The 26,919-nt window shown below is 39.3% G+C and overlaps 1 protein-coding gene across 2 annotated transcripts in view; it reads right to left on the bottom strand.

Annotated features, from left to right (window-relative positions):
- znhit6 (zinc finger HIT-type containing 6) overlaps positions 1 to 26,741 on the bottom strand; it is a 46,393-nt gene extending 19,652 nt beyond the window's left edge. For both annotated transcript variants that reach the window (XM_080887543.1, XM_080887544.1), the window contains exons 1-5: positions 26,556 to 26,741; positions 26,067 to 26,132; positions 23,277 to 23,383; positions 23,082 to 23,167; positions 14,358 to 14,461 (exon numbers count right to left, since the gene is read on the bottom strand). In XM_080887543.1, coding sequence (XP_080743669.1) covers positions 14,358 to 14,461; positions 23,082 to 23,167; positions 23,277 to 23,383; positions 26,067 to 26,132; positions 26,556 to 26,671 — 479 coding nt within the window. In that variant the 5' untranslated portion in view covers positions 26,672 to 26,741. The remainder of the gene's footprint in view (positions 1 to 14,357; positions 14,462 to 23,081; positions 23,168 to 23,276; positions 23,384 to 26,066; positions 26,133 to 26,555) is intronic.
- Between the last annotated feature and the right edge of the window lie 178 nt (positions 26,742 to 26,919).

Genomic DNA, 26,919 nt, shown 5'->3' with positions numbered 1-26,919 from the left:
ATTATGTCCTGTGAACAGGATAAATATTTAAATGAAAGTAAAGCGGAACTTTAGCTAGTCTGTCAGTTAAACCCAGAACACAGAATAAATCAGCAGTTTAAATTTGTATTTTCAGAGGTAGGAATGAGGAAAATACAAGTTCACTACATTTTATTTGACCATACTTAAATAGTAACAATGCAACTAGCCTAACAACAAAGTTCTGGTCAAATAAATAAATTAGTAAATTAGTAAATAAACTGTATATTTGGATAAATGTCCAAACCACTGACACGTCCTGCTAACTAAAAATCCAGGCAGTGTTCTGTTGTCGGGTCCACATGGTAGCATTATACCATAGATGGCTTTTTTCTCCCCAATGCAAACAGAAACAGGATAAGGAAAAAAAACAAAAAGACCAAATGTGTGTATTTATACACTGAACAAAAATATAAACGGAACACTTTTGTTTTTGCTCCCATTCCCCATGGGATGGACGTAGAGACCTAAAATTCAATCCAGATACACAATATAACCATCCCTCCCAAACAGTGGTCACAAATCAGTCCAAATGTGTGGTAGTGGGCACATCTGCTATATTGAGATAATCCATCCCACCTCACAGGTGTGCCACATCAGGATGCTGATCTGACATCATGAGTAGTGCACAGGTGTACCTCAGACTGCCCACAACAAAAGGCCACCCTGGAATGTGCAGTTTTTTGCGCTATTGGGGGTCTGGGGACCCAGAACCGGTCAGTATCTGGTGTGACCACCATTTGCCTCATGCAGTGCAACACATCGTCGCATGGAGTCTATCAGATTGTCAATTGTGGCCTGTGGAATGTTGGTCCACTCCACTTCAATGGCTGTGCGAGGTTGTTGGATATTCGTGGGAACTGGTACACGCTGTCGTATACGCCGGTCAAGCACATCCCGAACATGCTCAATGGGTGACATGTCCGGTGAGTATGCTGGCCATGCAAGAACTGGGACATTCTCAGCTGCCATCTGCCCTGAACAATGTGAACCATGATTCATCCGTGAAGCGCACACCTCTCCAACGTGCCAGACGCCATCGAATGTGAGCATTTGCCCACACAAGTCTGTTACGGCGACGAGCTGGAGTCAGGTCAAGACCCCGATGAGGACGACGGGCATGCAGTTGAGCGTCCCTGAGATGGTTTCTGACAGTTTGTGCAGAAATTGTTTGGTTGTGCAAACCAATTGTTCCAGCAGCTGTCTGGGTGGCTGGTCTCAGACGATCTTGGAGGTGAACCTGCTGGATGTGGAGGTCCTGGGCTGGTGTGGTTACACGAGGTCTGCGGTTGTGAGGCCGGTTGGATGTGCTGCCATATTCTCTGAAACGCCTGTGGAGACGGCTTATGGTTGAGAAATGAACATTCAATGCACGGGCGACAGATCTGGTTGACATTCCTGCTGTCAGCATGCCAATTGCACGCTCCCTCATTGCTTGTGGCATCTGTGGCATTTTGCTGTGAGACAAAACTGCACATTCCAGGGTGGTCTTTTGTTGTGGGCAGTCTGAGGTACACCTGTGCACTACTCATGATGTCAGATCAGCATCCTGATGTGGCACACCTGTGAGGTGGGATGGATTATCTCAATATAGCAGATGTGCCCACTACCACACATTTGGACTGATTTGTGACCACTGTTTGGGAGGGATGGTTATATTGTGTATCTGGATTGAATTTTAGGTCTCTACGTCCATCCCATGGGGAATGGGAGCAGTAACAAAGGTGTTGCGTTTATATTTTTGTTCAGTGTATGTGCGCACAACACTGAGTAAAAGGTTGAATTTTCACTTGGTTGTAAGGTGTGGGGCAAAGTGAAGGCCCCAGCAGACAGGAAGACAATGGACTGGGCGGTGATTTCCTACTTTGGAAGGCATCTAAGAAATCCACCCAATTTTTCAAAGAAATTTATGTGTTTGCTTAGTTTGGGCCAAGTTTCTTGTTTAGTGCGTCAGACTGACTTGCACAAGTGTCTGTGTGTTTCCATGTGTAAGCAAATGAGGGTGGAGCACCAGGTGTGATGCCATTACTCTGTCATTATGGCAAATGGAAATCATGTCTTTCAATGGAAAAGAGGCTTGCCCAAATATGCAGGCAATTGGGTCAGGCCAGGCCAAAATGCATACCTGTGAAAGGTGCCATCATTATTAATCACACACACAAAAAACAAAAACTGGAAAGAGCTGCATATAAAAGTCAAAATCGATCACGCTACCTAGACCTTTAACAGTTTTTACTGATAGCACTGGAACAAGACTGAGTTTTAACAAGATCCAACAAAGCCTATGATCTAATCTGGGAGTAAAACAGCAAACTCACAATTCAGATTCAACTTACTTTATTCTCACTCTGAAAACTCACCGTCTTGGCAAAAAGTGTCTTTTAAAAAAAAACAACCCTGATATGATATTCAACAGTCTGAGTAGCAAAGACGGATATTGCAGCACAATAGCAGATTTAGGCGAGCAAATAATTGGAGGATTTTTTTTCCTTTGCTCACATTAATATTTGTGAACAGACAGTCACTCCAACTAATCACCGAATTGAATCTTTGCCTTGAAGAATACCATAAATACATAATGTGTGTGGAAGGGCTGGGCGATATGGCCTAAAATCCATTTCGCGATATAATTTAAAGCATGTGCGATAACGATATATATCGCGATATATTCTTTTCTTCTGTATAGCGTATTTTCCACACTATAAGGCACATCTAAAATCCTTTAATTTTCTCAAAAATTCAGAGTGTGCGTATGAATTCTGGTTGTGCTTACTGACCTCGAACTGATTTGGGCGTGCAGAAATCCGTTAAAAAAATGTTTTAGTACTACTTTGGTAAGCTACACTGCTTGATGGATTGTCAGAGCATTACGGCTGCCGTAGTGAGGAGCTTCGCAGAGTAATCTGGGTCCAAAACTCCGTCCATTTCAGGTCCCAAAGTCAAACGAACACAGAGTTAAAAACGGTCTAAATTCTTTCATCTTTAATAAAATTATCAGCGTTGCTGCTTTACCAGGTGTAACAATTAAGTTTAACATCCAGGCTTCCACGAAAACAGAATTTATTAAATTTAACAGAGTTAGAAGTTAACAGGAAGTTAGCTCGCTAGTTTACACCTAAACATTTCATACCATGTTCTGACAGAGATTTTTGAAACTAATTAAAACGTACAGCTCTGCTACCACTTCCACCATAAATGAAGACAGAAAACTAAACAGCAGTGGCGTTTGCAGGGTTACTGAAGTTGGACTACCTGGTATATAATGTTGTGCTACGTGATTGCTAGCAACACAGCTATGTTAGCATAACATTAGCACAGTGAAGCTGAAGGATGAACGCCAACTTTTTTCCACTCGATAAAAGTTAACGTGAGGGATTCTGGTGGTCAGGGACAAATGCAATCGCATAGCAGGATGCTATACACGGGCCAAGCTTCAGTCAGGAGAACAACTGAGATTATTCATCCACAATACGAAGTTAGTTATTAATATACTGCAACAACATGGGAATAGAACAGCTGCGAGAGAATTCAACATTAATGAATCAATGTTACGGAAGAGGAGGAAGCGCAGTTTTTGGCTTTCCCCATATTTCAAAAGTGCTTCATCTCTTTGCTATGACTGTCGACCTCCATAATTTGCAGATGATAATGGTTGTAGCCGCTGCGATGCGCAGCTTGGTGACATCATCAACATGCACTATCGCGATAGAGCGGTATAGTCAAAATCTCCATCGTTGGCCAAATTTATATCGTTTCTATCGTATATCGTTTCTATCACCCACCCCTAGTGTGTGGTGTGTATATAATAATGTGTGGCCTTATAATCACTCTGGGGTTCGTTTGATCCTGTGTTTTTATCTTTCAATTTCTTTTTAAACTTGTTTTTATATGAAAACCCGCTAAGCAGCATAATGAACGAAACAGACAATCCAATAATCAGGTCCACTTTATGCATTAACTGGTGAGGTTTGAAAAGAAAGGTCCTGTTTCACATAACTATAATAGTCCCTATGACTGCAAGCTTACTTTTCAACAGTTTATGTTGTACAAACTAGTATGTTTTAAGCATACTGAACCTTTGCTATTTGAGGTTTGGCTACTGCTTTATACAGAGTCTGAGCAATTGTCCTGATGTGTGGAGGACACTACGAATGAAAGCATGATCGGGGGAGATGGATCAATTCATTAACCAGAGTACACACTGTTGGTTTAGTAAGTGATTGGTGTTGTGTGTGCTATCCACAGCAGTGAGCAGAAACCCTGACTGGTGGTCTGGCAGTCGCAGCAGAAATCCATCTGGCTGGATTAAGGACTGGACCGATCCAACAAAAATGTCACTACACGTGAAACCATGTGTGCTGTGTTTCTGATGGTCAGAGGCAGATGCCAGGATCTGAGTGGCAAGTGGGTGCTAGTAAAATTAGATGACAGGATTGTGGGGACTGTCTATTAAGATACAAAAACTAAAGTCAGAATTCAAAGCGATAGTTGTGTCCGCAACCTCAAAGGGTGGAGCGACAGAGCGGCTGATGGAAAGAAGGCAAAGAAAAGAAAGATTACATGCAGCCGCATCACAAGTGTTCTTATTCGAGTCTCTTACACTCTAGCTGTTTGACACCCTGCACAGGACTAACCTTCCCAAAAAGTCATGAACACAAATATGTTAACACGTACAGGCCAGACTTTGAGTGCGACTTTGGCTTATGTTAATCTTAAATCTGACACAAAGGACAAAATGTGAATCATGCTGTTAGTGTTGCAATAGGCTGCTAGTAAGAAATGCCCAATAAAACAATTTAAAGCTAAATCTTTATCCAGTTGTCTGTTATATATAGACAATGCTGGCTTATCTCTCGAGATAGGTGCCCTTTTTATTTATTTATTTTTGTTGTTTTTTAATGACGTCAGTGTTGCATGGTCTAACAAACAAACGTGCATTGCATGAAAATGGTCAGGTACAAGGATTGAACTGAAAAATGAAACATTTTTAAAGAACTTCAGACAGTCTGGTGACATATTGTTCAAGACTACAATTACAAGAAGGTCTTTGGAATCACAATATAACAAAATGGCAGGTGGCTCAAAACCTTACACAGTGTGTGTGCGTGTGTGTTTGTTAATAGTTTCATTTATAAACAGGAATCATCGCAATAATAACCGAGTTCTTCTGGCAAAGTACAAAACTATGTGAATAACGAGTGAACGCATGTAAAGCTTTTTACCCAATTCCAACATTTTACCCAAATGCAAGTTTTTCATGTCACCTGCATCTATAGCACAATCGAGTTTCTGGTCAATTTGCATTTTGGAATTTTGCCCCTAGTCAAGAGACTGATGTGTGGCCCTCGGATATGCGGCCAACTGTGATGACAGTGTTTGTAACAGTGATGCAGCTTGCCATTCTGATGTAAGGTTTGCCTCGGATGGCGGCAGGCACAGATTCTGCTCTGTATCAAGCCAAGCCAGCCAAAAAGCTGTCGTTTGGAGTCTAAAAAAAAAAAACACAGACTAAAGCTGCTGCTGATTGTTTCACTTGAACTTGGAAAGCACAAGTGGTAATGCAAATGAGAGTGAAGTGATGAATAGTCGTCCCCTGCCATGAAATCCTGCTTTAATCCATTTGTGTACTCATTCATCACATGCAACGGCTCACACATCACTTTGGTTTCTGCTAACCTGCGATGAATATCACTGCCACATTACGGCATTTTCAAAATTGCATTAATTGGTCTAATAGAGTTACTAAAATTACAGCCCTTTTCCATACTCTCAGTGTGGCAAACTTCAGCTGCGACATGTTCTGCATGTGAATTTCCACTGCACCTTCACAGCAAGGGATCGGTGATATTTTCCACTGTGCACGGCAAACAAATGCTTTATCCCGCTGAGAGCCAAGTCATCGACGGCATTACTAACCAGAGAGTAAATTTAACCCTAGGCAATCATAATATGTATATTTTGTTTTTTAGTGCTGGCAATCGGGAACAAAGAAAATTATTCTTCAAACTGGGACTTTTTTTTTTTCCAAAAACACAAAAATAAAGAGACTGTTTTGCCATTCCCCAAGTATAGGGTTAGGGATACCACCAATTGTAAATTAGACCTCTGAGTAGAGCAGGGCGATATGGCCAAAAATATTTATCACGATATATATTTGAAAATTTGCGATAACGATATAACCGACGATATAATTGATGCGAGACAAAATACAACTCCACAACATTACTAGCGCAAAAAGACAACCTTCCATTTATTTTCACTTAAACAAGAAGCTGGTTTTTATGTACATTAAAGCTTTATAAAAATGTAACAGTGCAAATGCAAATTCCTTGCTGAAAGTTTAACCAAAAGGCATTTCCAGTAGAAATGGGCTGACATATCCTGAGCATAACCATGTATAATATCCACTGAAGTTAAAAAGAGGTGCTTTGCAACATTAAACTGCAGTGTGCAGTACGCATTTTTCGGACCATAAGGTGCACGGGATTATAAGGCACATTAAGCGAAACAAAGCAGTCAGATAAATCAAACTTTATTAAACTCATTCTTCTTGCTTCCTCCACTTCTGTACCATTGATTCATTAATGTTGAATTCTCTGGCAGCTGCTCTATTCCCATGTTGCTGCAGTATATTAATGACTAACCTCGTATTGTGGATGGATTATCTCAGTTGTTCTCCTGACTGAAGTTTGGTCCGTTTACAGCATCCTGCCATGCGATTGCATTTGTCTCTAACCATGAAGAACCTTCACGTTAACTTTTATAAGTGGAAAAGTGTTAGTGTTCGTCCTCCAGCTTCACTGTTTATGTTATGCTAACATAGCTGTGTCGCTAGCGATCACGTAGCACATCATTATATACCAGCTAGCCCAACTTCAGTAACCCTACAAACGTCACTGCTGTTTAGTTTCCCGTCTTCATTTATGTTGGAAGTGATAGCAGAGCTGTACGTTTGATTTTTTTCAGAAATCTCTCAGTCAGAACATGCAATATCATGCTTAGGTAACTAGCGAAACTAGCGAGCTAACTTCCGCTAGCTTCCTGCTAACTTCTAACTCCGTTAAATGTAATAACTTTTGTTTTCATGGATGCCTGGAAGTTAAACTTCATAGTTACACCTGGTAAAGCAGCAATGCTGATCGTTTTATTAAAGATGAAAGAATTTAGACAGTTTTTAACTCTAAGTGATGCTGCAGTGTTGTTTGACCTGAAGCATACGGAGTTTAGGACCCAGATTACTCCCAGATTTAAGAGCATCTTAGTCCGACAAATATGACAATAACAACGGCCGCTTGCATGTTCTGCAAAAAAATGTGCTTTGTTGTGTATCTGATGGACAAACACCAAACCAGTTCCACATCACGGAAGTTGCACCATTTTTACAAACCAATTCTGGTTCATCTGTTTCACTCAACAATCGGCCATGTGCGTATGAAAACAAAGGCACTGCGCATGCGCGTTTTACTCCCATTCTATCGCGATATTTCATTTTCCTATCGTTGCCTAACATTATACCGGTATTACCGTGAACGGTATAATATGGCCCAGCCCTACCTCTGAGGGATAAAAAACTACCTCCACTATTCATAGCTTACACGTGATGTCACATCATTAGACGAACATCCACCCGCATAGCAAGAAAAAAGTATTTTTGCTGCCTGACAGTTACAGTCAATGTAAAAAGAAAGTACAGTCACTTCAAGCTCGTTTTTTTGTATCAGAATCTAGAAACAATGTCAGGTCTTAAATTACAGAAATACAACCTCAGATGAAATACAAATTGTGACATATAACACTATGTCATTAATTAATTTAAAAAGTCGAAATGCAGAAGTACTGCATGAAAAACTAAGTACACCCTTACTGCTTCCATAAGAATTAAGAGGATAACCAGCATCCAGGTGCATTTTAATCAAATGGACTTGAGTAACCGATCATCAGCAAGTGTGAGCACCTATATAAAAAGCAGTTTGCTGCTCGTGAGCATTCAGGTGTGTGTTCATACTAGGGCTGCCACGATTACGTCGACTAGTCACGATTACGTCGACTATCAAAATCGTCGACGACTAATTTAATAGTAGACGCGTCGTTTGAAGCTTTGTAAGATCCCAAAAGACGCAGGAATAAGTAGTAGGATTTAGTGTAATAACGGACTGAAACAGAAGATGGCAGCACTGCATGTACAAGGATACCAGCTGCCGTTAAACTCCGAAGAAGAAGAAGCTCAGTTTCCAACAATGGCGGTAGCTAGTTAGTTTTAATGTTACTCTTATTATTCTTTCTGGGTCACAAAATAAACGTTTAACATATTTTCAGATGAGAATGTAGCTGTATAAACTTCAAAAATCTGCTCAGTTTATCAAGACACCACATATTTTCAAAAGCGCTCCGACGTTTTCGGAGACGTCTGTTACGTCGTTAGCTAACTGGGGTTACAGGCTCACTAGAGCCGGTGAGAACACCGGACTCCCGGCAGATCGTTTTCAAACCCACTGCTGTCTTTTGCTACTCAGGTTAAACATGATATATAAGTCACTTAGATAACTTAAAAATGTTATTGTTTGGCTTTTTTCAGTATTTTATTTGTTCCTGAGTAAATCGGTTTGGCTGAGATTAAAGTTATAGTTTTTACACAGCTGAATAAACGTCAGGCAGACAACTGATTATCAGAAGTGTGAGATGCTCGAGAATATACTCTGGTGTCCTGTTATATTTTAGATGGCAAGGAGCAGACGGCTGAGTTTATTAAACTTCACCGAAACAATCTGCAAACTTCATTAAAATTTAATAAACTATCATCTTGTCTTTATTTTTAGTTTGCACATACCTTAAACACTTAAAGCTGTAAGCCAATGATAGTTATATAAGAGCAGATGCTGCTGGTGCAATAAGCTGTACGTTTTACGTCCAATGGATGATGATCTGATTAGTCGACTAATCGCAAAAATAATCGGTGACTATTCGACTATCAAAATAATCGTTTGTGGCAGCCCTAGTTCATACAATGCCATCAATGATCTTAAAGAATAAATTGTTGCTGCCCATCAATCTGAGAGAGGTCATAAAGTCCACCGTTGTACAGTGAGAAGTATTACGTGTGAAACATTCATCACAGTAAATCCTACCAGGTGCAAATTCACCCCAAGGTCAGACTATACAATGCTCAGAGAAATTCCAGAACACCCAAGTGCTACATCAAAAACAATAAAAACAGGTATGGCTTGTTGGGAGAAAGCCTCTTCAATCTAAAGAGGACTAGATTTTTTTTATGAACTATTATATATTTTATTTATAACAGGTTTAGTTTTTTCCATTTTAATTAAATAAAAATGCCAGGGAGTTTTTAAATACGATACACCATCGAGCCACCTGACTTAACTGATCACAAAGAGTATAGCACTGCAAACAAACCCTGGCATATCGGGCCAATCATTCTTTGTCCACAGTAACTCAGGTTATCATTGATAGGTCAGTTACACTGGACTTGGTTTATAATTAGATTTAAGTCATATAACCTTTCAAAGTATTGCTGTTCCAGACAACTGACTACTGTGACCCTCACCCTCATGTCCTTCACCTCCCAGACAGCAGCATAATTAACCCACCCAGAACAAAAACAGTCTGTACTTTGGTGCACTTTCATCTTACTAGCTCTGCAACAGCAGGGATGTTTCCCTTGGAAATGTTGGGTGGAGGAATACCAGAGCTGCTTAAAACTATCTTAACAATATCTAAAGTTAAGCTTATAACTCCTCAGGAGCCTGCACACTATTGTCACATAATAACATTTAAATTTTAAAATAAAATCTGTAATTTCCATTTCCTGTCATATGAAGTAAACCCAGCAAGTGCTCCAGCTCAGTCGAGCATTTCGTTTACGTTGCATAGCACGTCACCAGCTGCTCATATCTCCTTCTTGTGTGCCTTCATTTTCTGGTTGTCTTTTCTTTTTGCCATCAAATTACAGCTGTGGATCTGTCTATGGACCTTGTCAAATCATCAGTAGAATAACACTTAGTATTATGTTGTTGCTGTTTTACATTCCCAGAGATAACCTTATAACCATCAATTTAACTTCCAATCATGCTACAGCCACACTGAGGAAAACAGTGGTTGGAGACCATGGCATGACCAAAACTTAAGCAAGTGTGCAATGATGTAATTGCTGCAAGACAGTGACTTAACTGCAAAATAACATAGGCACTTGGCAACTTTTTATTTATATATGATTATAACCAGAATACAACCCATTCAGTTGAGTGACCTATTGCAAAGAGATGAGTCACAGACGAAGGAAAGACGAAGGACTGGTTGTACGAAAAGCAGTAACAGACAAGAAGCACCCAGAGTGCAAACCTCAGCCAAAACAGCTCACTTTCTGGGAATCATTTTCTTTTAAGAGAATAGCATTATTTTTTTTATACATTTGTTTTCTTTGTTCTTTTCATATAAACCATAACAAAAATTGTAATGCAATAAAAACAAGCACAAAGTGCAGGCTTTTATTTTGTAGGAGTAGTTCATAGAGAAGAGCGTGGATATTGATTACTATATAATCTATTAAAAAAAATAATAACCAGCCGGTTCCTTCGCTTTTTTCTTGACAACACTTTCTTTAAAAGGCATAACTAGGGCTGCTCAATTAATCGAATTTTAATCTAAATTACAATCTGGGCTTTCAACGATCATTAAAAATGACTGAGCCGATTATTAGCACCTCCCTCGTACTTTACTCTCGTGTTGCTCCGTGTGGCAAATCGAGCGCTCCTCTCCGCGTTTCGAACACTTGTTACAACAATTAAGAGGACCCGAGGGAAGCTCGGAAAGCTAAGCAGAAGTTATTTGGAGAGGAGAGTGACTGCCGTTGGTTGAAAAGAGAGGTAAAAAAAACTTCAGTGGTGTGGAAACATTATGGGTTCGCGGAGTCAGACGTGGATCAATAGTGTGTAAACTTTGCTACAGTGTCATAGCTGCACCACAGAGCAACACTGCAAAGTTCACTAAACATAGAGGTTTACATTTTTCATTTATTTCTTATATTGCAAAAATTTGCACTGTTATCAGTATTTGCAATCTTTAAAGTCATTATTCAAAACATTGTTATTGTTAAATAAATAATAAAAATCTCAATTGCAGTGAAAATAATCGTGATTATCATTTTTGCCATAGTCGAGCAGCCCTAGGCATAACACATTTTGGGGTCAACTTGAAAGAAAAGGCAGACCCTAAATGTTAAAGTGAGATCAGAGAATATGACATTTAAGTTTGATGTTATTTGACCTTGAAGCAGTCATATTTGGATCCCCTCCATTCTCCACATGCCCCTATGTTGTCAGTACAAACAATGGCAGTCAGAAAGAGGAAGTTTTAAAGCTCTATATAGCACTGTTATCACTTTGACCTTCAGATCAATCTATGGACCTTGAAGGAGGAGGTCAGAGGTCAAATGTGACACAGAATTGAAATATTTATACTATACTTTCTATATGTTATTAGAATTCATTCTAAACTTTTCGAGCTATCGTGTTTACAGTTTACATGAGCTGCCAAAATCAACCTCCTTGGTGAAGATAAAAATGCTAAGTAATTTGAATGGACTTTCTTTAACGCAATTTAAAAAAATTAAACAACACAAGATATGCCAAGCATTCAAAATACCTTTATAGTACATTAACTGAGCCTACAGCACATATGGGATACCACTGCTTTCGTCTACAAAGCTATTATGTTATCTTCTACTGTCAATAAGAAACACTTCATTTTGGATTTCACTGTTCAACACCTGTCAATAACTGGGAGCAAATATAGGACCACTCTCACCCAGAAAGCTGGGTTAATTAAGGATGATTCTCCCAACCCAATATATGGGAAAGTAATACACAGGGCATGAAAACTGCTGCAGCTCATATTACTAATCATCCCAAGTTATTATAGAAATATTTTCAGTTATTACATGCAATAACTGCTTCTGCAATGTGTTGTCCAGTCCACTCAAGTCATCTGTGAGGAAAATTCTCTGACCTGCCAGGCTGAGACTGTAGAACACATAATTCTATCCTAATACAACTACACCCAATGTTCTGCCAAATGTCAGCTACTATCCTCTAAGGACTGGAGTGAGAGGCAGCCTCAAGTTTTTTCTTTACTGTTCTTGCCTTGTTTTTTAAATTAGTCATTGGGTAAGAGGTGGAAAGAAAGTAGCTGCACAGCCATTATTTTGCATACAAACATGTAATCAAAAAGACACGTGCTCCCAAGCTCACCGCATATACATGTACACTCACACGTACACACACCACCACCAGGCATGAAAACCCTCCAGTCAGCTGTATGCCAGTAATGATCCTTCTCTGGCACTGTGAGTGCGTAGCATGAATATGTCGCTAACCAGCTGCACTCACACTGTTCACACATCTGCTTTTTATATTATGTACTTGGTACATTCTGAAACAAATTCTCTCTCAGCCCTTTGCCATTTATTTATTATATACCTTTACCCCAACCCTTGTGTCTATTTGGTAGCCTGTAAATGGTGCAGTGTTGCGGTTAGTTGAAAAATCTAGTGAGACAGTTGGCTGGTGATTCCTCTACTGATGCTAGGCTAACAGGACGATGAAAATATATCATATCTGTATCCTTCAGATAAAAATTTGTGCAAACAAAAAAAACCCTAAAACATCTGACAACTGTTGAACTGAACACACAGAGTATGAAGCTGGAGTCTGCCACAAGAACCTGACAAAGCTGATGTGATGTGCTCACTTAAATCAGCACCTGCAGAACACCAGACACAGACATGACAGAGCAGTCGACTTTACAGATGGAAAAGAGGGTGGTGAAAGGGAAAGTAACAACATAAAACCAGCTGGAGGGAATGACAAAGGTTTCTTTTAGTGGCAATCCTGATTGGCACCTAATGTTGTCCCTGGGCATTTCAAGACTCGTAAAACTTTAATGTGCAGTTCAATAACAATTTCCCCCCCTCTTCCACTTCTTTATTCTTCCACTGTGGGATTAGAGAGCCAGGGCCAAACCTCAAAGAAATTGCAAAATGAGTGGCACAAGGTTGTCCAGGGAGTTAGAATAGCTGCCAAAAATGACAAGACAACCAGCGCATTTGAACAAATTTGACCAAAATAAAAAAAAACAAAAAACTAAATACACGCTATTTCTAAAGAAAACAATAAAACCTTCGTGTCTAAATAACTCAAGTCTGCAATATTAAATAAGCTGAGACTTTTCTGAAAGTCTCCCTGCATGCCATTTGGTTTTGGTTTTCCACTGTGCAAAGCACATCGTACCTGGCAAAAGAGGTACTGCTTCAGTCGAGATTCTAAACCATGTAAGCCAGAACTAAAAGGCAACATGTAAACACTGCAGGCTGCTGACAGGCCAGAAAGAAGCGACATATGTGCAACATAGGATGTGCAACATGGGACATGAAATTACTCAAACCTTCCAGTTTTTTCCTTTTAGCAGTCTTTTTTTCCTCAGTTCCTTCAGCCTTTACAAGGATTTAAAACCATCCTACCATGCCCCTAAACAGGAATGGGTACTATGTAAATTACTGAGTCGAGTTGAGCCGTGTCATGCAATAGAAGCTGGGCAAGAATGGAAAAAATTAACTGCAAGGTGTCCACCAGCATGGACTATGATGCCACTGATTCTCTGCAACAAGCTGGCATATGTGTCTGGCAAGCTCTAACATCATGGTAATCATCTCAGCTCATGTCCCATTTAGTATATTATAAACTCCTTTATTAACGATTTAAAGACTCTCGTGGGGAATGAATCTTTCATACACATGGTTAGAGATTCAGGATTCATCACCATGCACAAGACTGCCATGAGATAAGCGTGTGAAAAGCCAAGTCTAGATAAAACACTTCACGAGAGTGCCATCCTGTGGTAAAGTAAAACAGCACTAATCAGAAGCTCATTTTGCAGCAGATTAAGCAGGGCTTTACCAGAAAACACTAAAGTGCTGTCTTAGACAGTATGTTCAACAGTGCCTGAATGTCTTTGTAAGGCTTTTCATGGTATTCCCCTGAAAGAACTCTAAACACTTATGTTACCTATTAATATCACATTTGTTTGTGTGTCAGCAAGTTTTATTTTCTCTGGACCCTGTATAGGATGTGTGTGGGAAAATCTTCATCCTGTACATCCTTTATTATGGTCAAGATAATGACAGGGCCTTACTTTACAAAATGAAGAAAGTTACTAACTTACCTTAGATATATTCCAAAATACACTGACATTTAACTCCATCCAACAGAATTCAAAATATAACATTAACAATAATGATATTTTCTGCATTTGAGCAGGTGTATGCTTACTTTGTAAGGAAGAAGGTGGAGTTTTCTCTGCTCTTAGAGAAGGTGATGGGGAGGAATCTCAGGGTGATGTTCATCTTCCTGGCATTAGAGGCCAGTTTCTTAGACTGAAGAACAGAAAAATAAAGATGATATAGTTTCATTGTAAAGTTAAATTAATCGTGTCAATCAGCAATAACTATATCATTAATTTATTGCCATTTTAAGCACAAGTAGCAAAAATTATATGTGGTCTTTTTCAATACATTTACAATTTAGAATACAAAATGTAAAGACAAAATAGTCTTTGCAGCCCCATCAGTAGAACAACCCTGTACAGCAGTGACTCCCAAGCAGGGGTACAAGTTCTCCCGTGGTACTTCTGCAGCCAGGATACATGAAGGATGGGAGATGGGAATATATGCCAAATCTATACCAACAGCTGAAACTGTCAACTAATAAGTGTGGGTAATGGTTGGCTAAATACAATAAATATACAATAGGTAAACATTTATGTTAAACTGGTACCGAAACATAATGTATAAACCATACAAAAGATTCACTACATGCCATGAAATGAATAGCTGTCAAAAAAGTATGAATGAATGGATGAACGACTGAAATGATAAGCTGTAGTTAAAATGGTTAAATAACCAAAACCACACAGCTGAAAGAAGTCAAGATAAACAAACGAGTTCCAAAGCACACACCTGACCCTAACCTGTGAGTGACATCTGTATGAACAAGATTGGGAGCCAGTATTTTCTAGTATCCTGATAATTCCCATTAGTTCTACAGTACTGTGGAAAAGTGTTAAACCATTCCTCATTTCTTTATATTTTGGTTCCAAGAAGCTAGCCCTTTTTTTCCATTTAGTCATTTTGTTACTAGTGGTCTGCCACCTAATGATAAAACCTAATGATTTGTTCCCATTTTGCAGTGTAATTAAAAAAAAAATGCCAAAGAAAACACAGCAAAGCAGGAATAAAAATAATATTTTTGCACCAACAAGGTGATTCCCAAATAACACTTAGATGAAAACTTGGCACATCGTACACTGAGGAAAGTGGAAAACAAACGAAGTAGTGGCAGGACTAAAAAAAGCTATGATAAACTGTCCTGGAGAAATATGAAAAAAATCCAACAAGGGCCTGACAGAGGACCTGAAAGACACATCTGGTCCTTCAGTTGGTCCATCTACTCAGGTCTCATGGGGAGGATGAATCCAAATTTGACATTTTTGGTTCAAATTGTAATTATGTATAGAAGAGGGCAAAGGGAGGAGGGGTACAACAGTGAGAGTTACAGCCATCTGTAAACGGCAGATGCCCTGGCATGGTTTGAGTATCTTGTCTAAACTGATGGAATTATAAACATAGAAAAATATTTTTAACAACTATGCAATGCCATCTGGAGAGCATCCAATTGTCAATGGCTTCATTTTTTTCTGCATGACAATGATCCCCAACACATTTGGCAATGCAGTAAAATCATACCTGGATAGAAAATCACAATCTGTCATGGACTGGCCTTCCCCAAGCCAAGACCTCAACAAATATTGAAGTGGCTCATCTTGAAAAGAGAACAGAGAACATCCAAAATGGCCTGTATTTGTATAGCGCTTTACTAGCCCCTAAGGACCCCAAAGCACATTACACATCCAGTCATTCACCCATTCACACCCACATTCACACACTGGTGATGGCAAGCTACATTGTAGCCACAGCCACCCTGGGGCGCACTGACAGAGCTTTGTCCTTCAAAAAGCCTGGAGAACTAATCATGAAGAAACTATGAGAAAGCCTGTCTAAGAGAATTCAGACTATGTTGAATATTAAAGATTGTCATACGTCTGTGAAGGTTCTCAGTCATACAGGTCATCATAGTTTAAGGAGCTTGGAAAGAAAAGCATCTGGACTTTTTAAAGTTTTCTTGAAGACGTTTCATCCAAGAAGCTTCTTTAGTTCTAAGAGCAATTGGTGGACAGTTCCAGATTTTAAACCCTATGGGAGTGTCCCCAAGAGGGTCATGGACCTCCTATTGATCCTCTACCTAATCACATGACCCAAGGTGTGAAATGAGGTGTGGGTCACAATCAGCCAAGCTATCGGGTGAACCCACCTAGCCCCACCCTGCCACGTGATTTACTGAGGTCATATAGCCCAGGATGTGAGTGGGCATTAAGGCCTCTGGGAAGGGATCTCAAAACTGGATTATAGATGGCAGACAGTTGGAGTCGTAAGCCACCGCCTCTGTTCAAAGATGGTCGTTCACAGTGGATTACGAACCTTCACAGACATGCTCGTTAAAGACTGTCATACCAAATACTGCTTATTAGAATCTCATCTCATATAGAGATCGAAAATGTGACGTCAAAACCGCAAAGGATTGCAGGTACGAGTGGCAAGTGGTACTAGCGCACGCAGGCTTTCACAAGAAAACAGTCACACAGCGATAAAAAGAAACACAAAGAATGGCAAGAAGCTGTTGTATTATTAACTGCAAAAGCTCGTCGCATGATAGCCACGGGAAGCCGACGCGTAACGGTTTTTATCTGATTCTGTCGTGGAAGAGAAATTGTTCCAACCATGTTTCCGAAGTAACAAAGAACTGACGGATGGCCTGGATTGCAGTCATTCGAAGACCAAATATAACGTTCCAGCACACTCCAGCTCACATGTTAGTCCGCTCCAAGCATTTCCACAAATGTAAGTCTTCTGTTGTAGTCATTACATAATTTATCATAACATAATTGTTGATGTAGGTTACAAATAAGTCTTATATTGATTTGAATTCGTTGCGCTATGCTGCTTTGTTCACTGTGGCTTTGCGGGCTAATGTTTGTTGTGTTTTGTAGGAAAACCAGCCTACAAAATGCTGGAATGCGATTCTATCAACCTGGGTCATACCGAGTTTAAAGCTGCTACCACAGCCAGATTTGATCGGTTAAGAGAGAGAGCGAGATCAAAACAGCCACGAAAAGTCCTGCATATATGTGCCCAAGTGTTGTATTGAAGCAATCAAGTGATGAATAACTGTTTTCCAGTATGTTGTTTTGATATGGGTTTTTTTTTTTTTTTTTTTGCACAGTTGACTTGTTTTTCACCAAAGCAGCTAATAAAGCACAATGGAATACAATTTTGCCTTTTTCTTGTAAGATTCTATAATAGAATAAAACAATAATGCCAGTTATAAATAAAGACAATAAATTGAATGAATTACGAAACACTTATTTTTATTTCTATTGGATCTGAAAATGTTGTGTAATACTACAACCTGAAAAGACAAATAAATTGCGTTGGCCTGTACAGGAGGTAAAGAAAAAAAAATTTAACAATAGCTGTAAAATGGAATAGTCCAAATCACCAAAGTAAACTGGACCTGGGCTTGTTGCAGGGATCTGAAGATACTAAACATTTTGTGAGTGTATGCACTCACACTTGGGACCATATAGTTATAAATATGTGCGTGATGAAAGCTGTGCAGCACGGTAACATCTTTAGTCCACTCTGTATGCTCGTATGGGTCTAACCCTAGGGCTGCTCGATTATGGCAAAAATGATAATCACGATTATTTTCACTGAAATTGAGATCTCGATTATTTGACGATATTTATTTAACAATAACAATGTATTGAATAATGGCTTTAAAGATTGTCATAAAATAGTGTGCAAATACTGATAACAGTGCAAATGTTTGCAATATAAAAAATAAATGAAAAATGTAAACATCTATGTTTAGTGAACTTTGCAGTGTTGCTCTGTGGTGCAGCTACGACACTGTAGCAGAGTTTACACACTATGTCTACTTGATCCACGTCTGACTCCGCGAACCCATAATGTTTCCACACCACTTAAGTTGTTTTTTTTTTGTTTGTTTTTTACCTCTTTTCAACCAGCGGCAGTCACTCTCCTCTCCAAATAACTTCTGCTTAGCTTTCCGAGCTTCCGCTTCCCTCGGGTCCCCTTAATCAGTGGTCCCCAACCCCCGGGCCTCGGACCGGTACCGGTCCGCGAGTCGTTTGGTACCGGGCCGTGAGAGTTGAGGCTCAGGTGTGAAATGTATAGTTTTCAGGGTTTTTATCGGTTTTCAGCGTTATTTTGTTATCGTTTTTATCGTTTACTCGGTTTTCCTTGGTCTTTTCACGTGTGTTAGTAATAATGTTTTCGGTACCGGTACTAGTTTTATTTTGTCGTATTTATCTGCGGCACCTTAAAGGCCGGTCAATGAAAATATTGTCGGGCATAAACCGGTCCGTGGCGCAAAAAAGGTTGGGGACCGCTGCTCTTAATTGTTGTGACACGTGTTCGAAATGCAGAGAGGTGCGCTCGATTTGCCACACGGAGCAGCGCGAGAGTAAAGTACGAGGGAGGGGCTAATAATCGGCTCAGTCATTTTTAATGATCGTTGAAAGCCCAGATCGTAATCGTGATTAAAATTCGATTAATTGAGCAGCCCTATCTAACCCTTTCACTCCTTTGATTTTTACCTCGTACTTTTTTTGTCTTTCGTCAAGTCTGTCTTTGTACGGACCTGCCGTGTTCTCCTTCGTTTTGTACACAACCGTTTTTGGGGCAAATAAAATGTAAACATGGTGCTGGAAATGCTAGCGCTTGATGCAGTGTTTTGAATTTGCTGCCACTCGTACCTAAAATGCAACGCGTGAAAGTCACGTGGTCTGTCAATCTCTGTTTTCATAGAGAAATATAAAGCAATGAGGGGTCCCTCGAGGCATTATGAAGATCCCAAAGCAAGTAGAACCAAACAGCTAGTAGACTTTAAGAAATATCTCTGCAACATACATCTAACAAAACAGCTGTCAATGAAACAGGAAATGGTGTTGAAGACAGCCTCTATTCCTAGTAAATAACAGATACGTTGGATCCTAGGCTGACCTTCCAGTTCTGTGAAAAAGTCGTTGGGGCAAGGGGGTATTGTCACGGTACAAATACATCCAATTACCAAACATCTGTTTTACGCCAATAACTACAGCTGTGTGAGTTTCATTAGCAATCAAACCAAAGATGGCCTGAACTCCTACTGCCCTCATCTAAATTTGAAAAGACAAGCATTTCCTTTCTGGCTCCTTTATCACTTCAGATTGGCAGTAAGAGACAGTAAAAAGATTTATTAAAAAGGTGCGGATATACAGGGCCAGTAACAGATTACCGCACTTGCAATGTTCTGGAGAAAAACCCAAATCCCAGAGCTCATCATGCGCCAAGCCTTTATCTTTCCCTGAGAATAAGCCTCATTATTTTGATTGATCTATAACAGCTGAAGCAGTGACTGCTTCCCATAAAAGAACACAAATTACTTCAAGCTATCAAATGCCACTTGAATTGGGCTGCAGTAAAAGAACAGGTAATAGCTGGTATGAAGTATTACACAAAAGAATGTCAGTGGTTTGAAGAAAAAAAAATGTTTAAATTGCGGAACTGCAGCCACAAATTACACAAGCAAAGCAATAAAAGCACAAAGAGAAAAACACTTATGGGATATTGGATATGTCTGATGTGGATCTGACACTATTATTACTTTAAGATGTATATATCATATCGGTACATTCATCGACCATTTTCTTAGGTACACCTGTTGAACTGCGCATTGACCCAAATATATAATCAGTAAATCAAATCACAAGTACAAGGCAACGAAATGCAGTTTGCATCCATCCAGAAGTGCTCTAGCAATAATATAGATATATCACAGAATATGGGTCTATTATAGGTAGAGCTGGGCGATATGAGATTTTTTCATATCACGATATGTTTTTTTCATTTCAGGCGATAACGATATCTATCACGATATAAGCCAAATAACTATATTTGTAAGATTTAAATGTGCCGTTGCTCACAAGTAAAATGTGAAATAATCAGCAGCTTGTTTTTATTTAAATATTTATTTCCCATAATAAGTTCAACAGGGTAGATGTACTTAAGGAACATGAGACTTTTTCAGATAAATAAAGGCAAATATTGCAAACTACACAAAAGGCAGCCGCTAAAGCGTTTAAGTTTCAAAATAGAACAAACGAAACAGACTAAATTGTCAATTCCACTTAGAAACAAAATATTAATTCTAAAAATAAATCTTAGTTTGTTTTACAGAATAACAGACAAAACTGACTAACTTTTGTCAATATCAAATAAACTGAGAACTAAAAGGAAATTCTCAATCTCTCCTTGTTGTATAGCTTAGCTTTTCAAACAGTTTTAACAGTTACTTTAGTCTGACAAAAGCCGAATGACGAATTAGCGCTTCCAGTCAGAGACTGAGGCTACGTCCACACGTACACGGGTATTTTTGAAAACGGAGATTTTCCGTTTTCGTTTTAAAAAAATAATCCCGTCCACACATAAAGGCAGAAATGAAGGAAAACGCTGCTATGAACATGCCAAAGCAGCAGGTGGCGCTAGATTCCTAACCGTGCAGAAATGTTGGCCAATCAGAAGTCTAGAAGCCTCGGTGGGAAAAAGTAAACAAAGCTGGGGCATAGAAGCAGAACCGAGTCGTATGTGTGGAGGGACAGTAACTGTGTGTATATGTAAGCATTTAAACACTGCAGAGAGTAGAATTAACAGTAACAGTATTGTAGAAATTCATTTCACCGAAACAATAACGTGGCGCACAGTGTGACGCATGCACCAGTTTATTGTATTTCCAGACTTGCTTTCGGCACAATTTACAGTGCACGCTACTCTGTTTTTTGTCAGACTTGAAATAGCCGAAATACCTTCACACTACGGAACTTCTATGGCTCTTCCGTTCGACAATCTCTCCGGCATTGGAACCATCATCTGTTTTCTCTTCGGTCACGCTCGGTTGATTTTTCTAGTCGGCACACTCATTTCCTCCATTACGCGCTGGCTCCATTACGCGCTGGCTGCTTCCCAAACAAACACACGTGCGGCTTGGCACTTGTGCTGTACGTAACAAGTCACGCGACGTGACGCTGCGGCTGTGATTGGTTCGGCTCTGCGCTACTTAGTTTGGATTGGCTGACCTTTTTTTTTTACATTTTTTTTTATTTTTTTTATTTTAAGAGGACAAGAGCGGCGAGGTACATCGCGATAGCTTAATTTCTCTATCGAGTAAAAGTTATATCGCGATACATATCGTTATCGTTCTATCGCCCAGCTCTAATTATAGGTATGTTACAATGTACAATGGAGGTTATAAATATGGTTAAAAATATGAAAACTATACAGAAATATGAAATATGAAAACTATACAGATTGTAGATATACAATTGCGAGTATTAATAAACAGTTGTAAAAAATATAATTATTGTATTGTACAGTATGATTGTCTATCCAGCATTTCATCTCAATGATCTCAGTTGAGATCATTGAGATGGATATGGATAAATTATGCAGTAGTTAGTTATATAAAGTGCAAGTGGTTGTAAGTTCAATGGTTCAGTGTTATTATTGTATGTATGAGGGTACAGTTGGCCATTTGTTTGTTTTGTCCAATGTGTGTGTGTTCTGTTATGGGCGATCGTGGCTCAAGAGTTGGCAGTTCGTTTTGTAATCGGAAGGTTGCCGGTTCGAGCCCCGGCTCCGACAGTCTCGGTCGTTGTGTCCTTGGGCAAGACACTTCACCTGTTGCCTACTGGTGGTGGTCAGAGGGCCCGGTGGCATCGGTGTCCGGCAGCCTCGCCTCTGCCAGTGCGCCCCAGGGTTCAGTCCCTGCGTTTAATGTGGGTGCGATGTCAGGAGGCATGGTGATGGTGAGGAATATCAAATGAGGATCTTTACATGTGTGTATTGCTGCTGACCATGTGAATTCCTTTTTGAGCCAAGTGTTCCCTGATGGCTTCTGATGGCTGCTTCCAGTAGCATAATGAGCCATGTCACAAAGCTCAAATTATCTCACGCCAATGTCATGATGATGAGTTCACTGTACTCAAATGACCTCCACAGGCACCAGGTCTCAAATCAATAGAACACCTTTGGGATGTGGTGGAACAGGAGATTCTCATCACAGATGTGCAGCAGCTGCCTAATGCTACAAATTATGAATCAGAGTTGGAGGAATGCTTCCATCACCTTGGTTCAATCTGGTACTAGCAAAGTGTATTTAATAGAGTGTCAACTAAGTGTATGTGCTCCACACTTTTAAAGGGTTTTGGCTTTTCTACAAGGTTTCACCAGGGGTCATAAACAGTTCTCCAACAAACTGTGCTTATCTGTTATTCTCCTCATCAGGTAGCTCCACATGTTTGATTTGGCAGATTTTTGACAACTGTCACACTTCCTTATGAAGGGATTTGGGTCTTCTCCCAGATTTAAAAAAGGATTTTTTTTTTGCTTGTTAGGTAAATATGTAAACCACTACACTATTGAACCAGTCTATTAGGACAAGATGAATAAAGGTATATGGTTCTAGTAAGCACCATTATTTTAAATAGCACACGTCCTCACCAAAGCAACCCACCCTATTTTAATTTATTATACTAACATTTAAAACTCATATTTAAATCTTTTTTATGTTTGTAACATCATAAAACAAATAAAGGTATACATCTCCCCCAAATATTTTATTACTGGGCTTACTCTGAGGGGCAGAACGAGTTGAATTCAGTGGAAATCTAAGCTAGAATGGGCCACAATTATTAGTGTTTGTTACTAAAAACAATACAAGAATTTATCTGTACTCCATTCTGAATTCATGCTCACATATGCCCAAAATTTTAAAACAAAACAACATTCAACACACTAAATCTATCAACACAGGGCTTACTTTGACAGTGACACGAGGAGCCTGGACGAGGTTGTCTCTGGTGGCACCATCAGCAAATCGGCCAGTATCCTCCAGAAACCTGTAATCTACAGTTGAGACAAAGGGCCAATGGTAATTATGAAAATGAGAAAATAGCACATTTCTATGATAACACACATTAATAGAATGACTTATACCAGCAAAGAGGCTGCTCACCACTGAGAAGTGCCATTTCATCAAATTGTGACAGTGTCACAAATGCTGTTTTATTTCTAACGCCACTGCATCCTGAAACTTCCTTGTGCTTCTTCACACACGGCAAGCTACAAAAGATAAACGGACAGTCATGGTAGGCAGTCATTTCCTTATTCAATTCAATTCAATAAAACTTTATTGATCCCAAAGGTTGACCCCGAAGGAAATTGAGTTTAGGTTGGAATGATTAAGCCAGTTCACAAAAAAGGGCACTGTGTGAAATGTAAATAAAAACAGAATGTAGAATTGTGCTAGTCAATGTAAACCATAAATCCTTGCCTGAAAGGGAGCCAAAGAAAAATGTTAAAAACAAACAAACTGTACTGTTTTTTTGTTTTTTAAAATAACCCAAAGGAACATTGGGTAATACTGCCTGACGCGGGATGTTTGACATTTTTAAATAATACAAGATTAAAGATGATTTTGGTAGTCAACTAACCTGTCAATTTCTCTTTGATCATTCAACGATTATTTCAGTATCTCACCTGCTCAACTCTGTGAATCACCCTGTTGTCTCATCCAACAGCAAATTAAAATAGTGACCCAGGGAACACATGAATTCAACTCAAAAGGACCGTCAGAATAAAAGTAAAATAAATACAAATATTAAGTCCAAAATAAGAAGTTTCCAAAGTTTACAGATAAATCAGTTCATGGATTCACAATTGCAGTGGACATGCTCTGGAGTGAGGCTTGCTCTTATCTTTGAGATGATGTTCCCAGCTGCAGCTGATAACCAGGCTAAACATGCTCTCTGTCATGACTTCAAGTGTTGTTTTTGAAAGATCTTAACCCTTTAAAGCTTGTACCATGAAATAATTGCCAGGAAAATCCAAATTTTTCAAAAGAAAAAAAAAAGGAGTATTTATTTAACCTTCTGACGTTAAAAAATACAATAAAAAAAAATCTTAATTTGTATAAATTAGTTTCGATTTGTATCATATTTGCTACACGTTTGGCATTTGTTTAAAAATATATTGTGCAGTTTATTTGGGGTTTTTTGGGAATTGAACTGATGATGCAGAAGTCTTAAAAGCTCATGTATAAAAGGAGATCTACGAGGCGTTGGGGGGTTAAATATAAAAACTTACACTCCTTCACACCAAACACAAAAACCTTGGGATTTCACCTGAGCATGACTAGGCCAGTTTTCGCACTCTTGCTGAAAGACGGATATCTGGCCCAAGTCATACCAGAGACTGTATTCCTAGAAACTATGTAAAAGGAATGCTGAATGATGCCCAAAACAACAGGCAACAATACGAGAGTGGAAAGCACATTTGTTAGCCCCCGTCAGATAAATCTTAAAGAAATGTTTAGCAATATAATTTTTGTACTATTCAGTATTAGAAGGTGAAGTTGTAAATGCTTTAGCATCGACAGAATTCCAAGAATGGGCAACGGACCATTGAGATTTTGTGAGGCATGCTGTTCTGAGGCATGCTGATGCTGGACATGAATCAAAGGAAAGTTCAGAAAGTAAAAACAAAAACACGGCCATCTGTCAGTCATCGATAATATTTATCTGCACGTAAGGGTAGAAGATGTGGAAGATTGTAATTCTTAGGTTACCGGGTATTTTTTCCTCTGTTTTTTAAATAGCGATGGAAAACAAATGGAAGACAGAATTATGCTATCCCAGTGGAGCTTTAACACTACAAACACAAAATTGTCTGTGATGACATTGTAAATGTTATGTCTCTTTTTTTTCCTGCATGAAATCTTGGACCTAATAAATTAATAAAAAAAGATTGTGCGATGTGATTAAATGAACAGTTAACTTCAAAAATGTTGGAACCATTTTCCATCAGTGCAATGGCCAATCTAGAAGGTAGTCATTTCAGCTTTTTGCCAATGACAAAAAGCTGAAACTACCACAGCACTATTAATTGCTTGGCTGAAAAAATGGGAACCTCTGGTGTTATTGGCTATGGGTCAGACTCTGGCAACTAGTTTACAAAGGACTGCCATACACAACCCGCTAACTCTGTCATGAGTTTCTTTGGACAACTTGTCAAAATGTCTGCTTCTCAACTGCACTACCTTAAGGGAAAAGAGGTAATGACAAAGGTTTCAGAATTGGGGGTCCATTCACAGGTGCAATTTGAAATGAAATGATCACAGCCCAAATACAGTTTAGAGTGTCCACCACATACCTCATTAACCATTGAGGAATAAGTGCCATTTCTATATACAGTCAACAGAGTATGAGAGCTGGAGTTAAAATGTGATTGGACCTCACTTATGAATGCTGTCCAGTACACTCATGCATACAGAAGTACTGTTTATTCTATGACAGTATTTAAAACTTAATTGACATAGATGACTTAAGATGCCAAAATCTGTCCTTTTCCATGGATTATTATTATTCCACAGCACCACACTGTGCTCTCTGATAGGTGAAAGCAAACAATGCAACACCAGTGGGACACTTTACAAGGTGAAAATGTGTTGCAGTTTTAAATTACTTCACAATAAGGTCACTTTCTATTCCACTTAAAATATTTGTATATTAACAAATTTTTAAAAGAGTATCAATAAATCAATAACAGCCACATCCTGGAAGAAGGTCATGAAAGAATAAGAGAATAAACTTCTACATTTTGAATTTATAAAGGTCTAAAGAGGTGAAGTCACCCAGTGGTTTACAAAAGCACAATTAGTCCTAACCACATTATGGATAAGCAGCTTCGTTTTTGTGTGTATTTGCTGCTAAGGCTTTAGCACTTAATCAGAGGATATTCATCTCACCTGCAGGAATGAGTAAGGCAGGCTGGACACCTGTACTTGGCCTCCTCTGATCCGCAAACACCACAACTGCAGGACATACAACACGTCAAACTGTGAGTGTGTTTAACAAGTAACGGTGCTCAACACGCACACATAACCTGTAGTTGAGCCAGAAAATGTTTTGTGTGACAAACTTTAGGAGATATACTTAATATATACTAAAAGGTTAAAGTAAGTGTTAATAAACGAAGAAGAAACAGAGTGAAGAGTTTGGCTGTGGTGGTCTCACTTGAAGCTAACTAATAGCCTGCTAACTTCATAACTGCCTAGCATAAACATATTACGATAAGTAGCATCTGGTATGGGACAGCAGATGTATCTGCTACTCGGTTAACAAATATTAGGATTATGCCGACTCTGAGAAGTGAAGCTGAGCAAACAATCTTTACAGCAAACGCAAAATATTGTCCTAGTTTTGTGGCTGAGCTGCAGTCGGTTTAAATCGCTTACCTGGAAAGAGACATCTTTCTTTTCTTCCCTCTCTCCTCTTCTTCGGTGCTGCTATTTTCGACTTTGTTCTCCGCGGATGACATTATGTGTGCTGTTGGAAGAATTACTGCGCTCATAACGGGAGAATTGTAGTTGCACGCGGACGAAACGACACGCCGGGATCAAAACAAATGCTCTTCCGCCCCGGTGCCAGCACGTGGATACAAGTTCCGGTTGGAAAATGTGCTCATTGGCGCCTCTCGGTGTCTGCGCGTCAGAAATGCATCCCATGATCAGCTCGCCAGCACTGTTTTTGTTGTTGTTGTTTGTTTGTTGTTATTTTTGGTCTCTGTGCCTGCCAGTGTATCCAAGCTTAAAATAGATT

The sequence above is a fragment of the Rhamphochromis sp. 'chilingali' genome (genome assembly GCF_963969265.1).
Source record: "Rhamphochromis sp. 'chilingali' genome assembly, chromosome: 7".
Classification (NCBI taxonomy): Eukaryota; Metazoa; Chordata; class Actinopteri; order Cichliformes; family Cichlidae; genus Rhamphochromis; species Rhamphochromis sp. 'chilingali'.
This window is presented reverse-complemented; position numbering and strand designations above follow the sequence as displayed.